The following is a 4271-nucleotide window of genomic DNA, read 5'->3' as shown; positions in this document are numbered from 1 at the left end:
GAGAGAGAGAAGAGAGCAGGGAGGACATGGAGAGAGGAGGAGACGGGAAGATTAGAGAGAGATGAGAGGAGAGAGAGAGAGAGAGAGGAATAGATAGGGAGAGGAGATAGGGCGTGAGAGAGAGATAGGAGAGAGAGATGAGAGAGAGAAAAGATATACGAGAAAGAGAGAGAAAGAGATTGAGAAAGAGAGAGAGAGGAGGAGAGAGAGAAGAAGGCGAGAAAGAGAGAAGAAGACGAGAGATGGGAGAGAGAAAGAGGAGAAGATGCGAGAGAGAAAGAAAAAGAGAGAGAAGAGAGAGAGAGAGAGAAGAGGGGGATAGAAGGTGAGAGAGAGAGAAAGAGAGATAAAGAAAGAGAGAGGGGGGAAGAGAAAGAGATGTAAAACAGACGAAAATATTAAAATGAGAGAGAAAAGATAATATCAGGGAATGTGTGATATTTCACGACCCTCGCATCTCAGTGTTGTAAGCGCGATACGCGTGTAACAATGACAGACACTCACGCTCACACTCGAGTCAAACACAAGAGCATACCTCGTTCGCCGATTCCAGGTGTGACAAATACGCTTCAAAGCACTGTCCAATAGGTGGCAGGCACTGGCGGTTGAAAATTTGGCAACGCCGGCACCTGCAACAGAACATTTACATAATAATAATAAATAATAATAAGCCATTGAATTTTTGACTTGTTGAACTTAGAACATTTCTTTTAGTGGTGGATAAACTATGACACCCACTATGTCTAACTATGTTAAACTATGTCAAACTATGTTAAACTATGTCACTATGATAACTATGTTAAACTATGTCACTATGATAAACTATGTTAAAACTATGTCAACCATATGTTAAACTATGTCACTATGATAACTATGTTAAACTATGTCACTATGATAACTATGTTAAACTATGTCACTATGATAACTATGTTAAACTATGTCAAACTATGTTAACTATGTGATAAACTTTTATTCTATACAACATGTCCCAGAGTGTATTAAGAAGGAGAGCATACAACGGTGAAATGCTGAACCATGTTGCAGTGATTAGTCGAATACGAAACTTTGCCGTTTTATTTGACGATTCTTTTGCGGATTACTTGAATAAGCTGCTCCTACCTTGTTACTACAGAGCCGGCAGAGCGTCTGGGCTTCATCTGAGGTCTGTTTTGCTACGATTATAACGTTAAAATTTACAGTTCGGCGTAGTACCACATTTGTTAGGCGCAGGATATGACAGACACACGCAGATTGCAGTACACATCATTGTATAGGGACATCGCCCACTATCGCAGTGGGGGGTGGGGGAGGGCCGATGATGGGGAAGCGGGGGGGGGAGGGGGGGGGGGGGGGAAGGGGGGGTGGAGGGAGGGGGCTCTAATAGCCAAAGAGCAGTTCACTCCTTTGATATAACAGTCAACATCAACATGTTTAACCTCTTCTGAGGTGTCAAAGGTTATCGGACACGTACTCTTCGCATGTCAGCGAAGGACATTTCATGGTCTTTCAATTAAGCCCCTTAAAAAAAATGGCTAGGTCCCCGCTGAAACAAAAGTTTTACTCAATCCCTCCGGTAGACATGTCCTCAGAAAAAATCTCTAAAGCTGCCCTGTGCCCATTGGACCTTGACCTGTGACCATCAATTTCGGTACGAGATGGTTTCCTCGATGATGGCATATACACCGAACGATCACAAGCTAGGGTCGAGCCCGTTCTAGATTTTGTGCCGCCAATTTCTGCAGTTCTCCCTTACTGCTTTAAGTTAGGAGTGATGTTCCCCTTCTTTTCACTATTGGACCTTTGACCTATTGACCCCGCTTCGGTACATCCCAACTCGTTTTGACGTCCCCCACAACGACCCGAATATCGTGACCGTGCGTCAGCGGTTTAAGATTTGTGCCCAACTGTTTGACGGACGAGGGAACGGCGGACGGAAACGGCACGACACTGGAACGATTCAAGCGAATTCTACAAGCTGCATCGACTATTGTCAGCATGAGCTAATAAAACAAACCGCTCATTGTTACTTACTACAGTCATCACAGATGGCGCCATGGTAGCCTTGGACAGTAGGCGCTCGCTGAAGGTCGCTGCCAAGATGGCGGTAACGTCCTCCACCATCAATCCATCGTCATGGAGACCTGCAGGGGATGTCCGTTCAACCGGCCAGCCCACCTACAACAACATGTGAAACATATCTACAAACATATGAACATAAAAACTGACATTATGTTATCGTCTGACGACACCAGACTGTCGTGTTACCTGAACGGCAATATTTTACATGTGGCTGCTTAGCCATGACAATATTCTCACTGTCGTGTACATGACAAACATCTTCACCCTGTTTTGTTACCGTGAGCAAATGTGATTGACGATATATCATGTATTCTTTTTTTGTTATTCCAGCGTCGTTACCGTCGGTACATCGCAGGCGACCACCTGGTGGAGTCGAAACATATGACGCAGCCTTGCACTGCGCTAGCCAGAAGTTACGGAATGTTTATTATTTGCGCCAGTAGATGGGGTTGGTTTCTCAATCTCGACACGTCCAGAGTTTCGCTGTTACCGTAATCGACGTAAAACACCTGCGGTGCAGAAAAAACACGATAAACAAAGTAGCAGTGGCTCCCCCTACATGCGTAAAATGGCATGCCAGCAGTGAATAATCAGTGCTCCACCTTGTGCGTAAATGCTGCGCGCTAAATCAGTGGCTCCCCCTACATGCGTAAAATGCGGCAGCGTGACTCGTGGCCTGGCTTTGCTTGTCGTAAAATGCATGCAGCTGTTTGACATAGTGGCTCCCACCTACTGACCGTAAAATGCTGCAGGGTGAAATCAAGTGGGCCCCCCCTACAGTGCGTAAAATGCTGCATGCGCTGAATCGTGCGTCACCCACTCATGCGTAAAATGCTGCAGCGTGAATCAGTGGCTCCCCCTACATGCGTAAAATGCTGCAGCGTGAATCAGTGGCCCCCCCTACGTGCGTAAAACGCTCGTACGTGACAATCCTCACATCTTTACATTACCTCTACGTCGCCGCCGCCATCGTGTTGCCGCACGACCTTCGCCCGGTACCAGAGGTCGTCGTCGCGGCGACGAGCAATGCAGGGGTCGCCACTGTCGTACGCGGCGTCGGGCGCTGGCTCCGTTCCCGCACACAGGTCGTGTAGCGTGTCGACCATCTCATGCACAGCGCCCTCTATCAACAGAAAATGTCACAATTGGCCAATAATATATATTGATATATAATTTATATATACACTATATATATATATAGCGTATATTATAATTTTATATATATATAAAATTTATATATATGATACACAAATAATATCGGCTGGTAAGATAATAATGAATATAATACTAACATCATTGGAAAAAATAAAAAATAAAAAAGAATTTTAACTTAATTAATATCCCTTCAAAGTAGCAAACAACGCTGGCGAACGTAGTTCGCTCGCGCGCCCGCAGGTGGCGCCGTACTCACCATCGTCGTTGCGCTGTACGTAGCACTCCGCATCGTAACCGACGTACGTCGGCAATGCGGCGAACCTCTGCTCTGTGATTGGTCGAGGCGGCGGATATCCGTGAATCGGGCGCGGCGGAGCGTGCGCCGGGATTGGCTGGCCGAGGAACGCTAGATGCTGCTCCGTCGGGCTGCACAATTTGCGAGCGGCGCCCCCTGCAACGCAAAGCAACGGAACGTACATCAACTGTGACCCGGCGGGGATTTTTGGATATCAGATTCCTGATTTTTTGTGACCTGACAGGGATTTTGGGATCTCAGACTCCTGATGTTTTCCGACTCAACGGAAATTTGTGTAATATGGACTCCTGCCCTGTTCTGTGACCCGACGGGAATATATGGACGCCGGACTCGGAAATATAATGTCACGTACCGACACACGTCTGCATGAGAGTCTCCTGATCGCCACCAGGTGGCGACGGTGTCGTTCGCGGATCTTCGAACAGCGTAACTCGCTCGTCTTGTTGTTCACAGGTAACGTCTGTGCGACAGAGAAGAACCGGATGAAACTAGGTGGCGCCACTGGATGACATGTCAGCGCAGGGCATTAGGTAGGTGGCAGCACCATGTGGTCCGACATTTCTCCTCCTCCTCCTCCTCCTCCTCCTCCTCCTCCTCTGTCTTCTCTGCCTCCTCCTCTTTCCTTGCTCCTCCCTCACCTCCTCCTTCTCTTCCTCCTCCTACCCCTCACCTGGGTCTTCTTCCTCCTCCTCCTCTTCCTCTTCCTCCTCCTCCTCTTCCT

At 47.4% G+C, this 4271-nt stretch overlaps 2 protein-coding genes and 1 long non-coding RNA gene across 3 annotated transcripts in view; all 3 read right to left on the bottom strand.

Annotated features, from left to right (window-relative positions):
- LOC106816692 overlaps positions 1-533 on the bottom strand; it is a 3747-nt gene extending 3214 nt beyond the window's left edge. Inside the window, exon 1 of the mRNA XM_014821314.1 lies at positions 511-533. Within this exon, the coding sequence (XP_014676800.1) occupies positions 511-533 (23 nt within the window). The remainder of the gene's footprint in view (positions 1-510) is intronic.
- Positions 534-537: 4 nt separating this feature from the next.
- On the bottom strand, positions 538-2266 carry LOC106816694. The gene is made up of 3 exons (XR_001394925.1): positions 2255-2266; positions 2032-2175; positions 538-629 (listed from the first exon to the last, which is right to left on the bottom strand). It is a non-coding gene; the product is annotated as an uncharacterized LOC106816694 (long non-coding RNA).
- A 150-nt stretch (positions 2267-2416) lies between these two features.
- LOC106816693 (staphylococcal nuclease domain-containing protein 1-like) overlaps positions 2417-4271 on the bottom strand; it is a 2740-nt gene continuing 885 nt past the window's right edge. The window contains exons 3-6 of the mRNA XM_014821315.1: positions 3903-4010; positions 3491-3685; positions 3030-3202; positions 2417-2588 (exon numbers count right to left, since the gene is read on the bottom strand). Coding sequence (XP_014676801.1) covers positions 2493-2588; positions 3030-3202; positions 3491-3685; positions 3903-4010 — 572 coding nt within the window. The 3' untranslated portion in view covers positions 2417-2492. The remainder of the gene's footprint in view (positions 2589-3029; positions 3203-3490; positions 3686-3902; positions 4011-4271) is intronic.

This window comes from Priapulus caudatus, unplaced genomic scaffold (genome assembly GCF_000485595.1).
Source record: "Priapulus caudatus unplaced genomic scaffold, Priapulus_caudatus-5.0.1 Scaffold1456, whole genome shotgun sequence".
In the NCBI taxonomy this organism is placed as follows: Eukaryota; Metazoa; Priapulida; class Priapulimorpha; order Priapulimorphida; family Priapulidae; genus Priapulus; species Priapulus caudatus.
The sequence above is the reverse complement of the archived record's forward strand: the minus strand, read 5'-3'. Positions and strand labels throughout refer to the sequence as shown.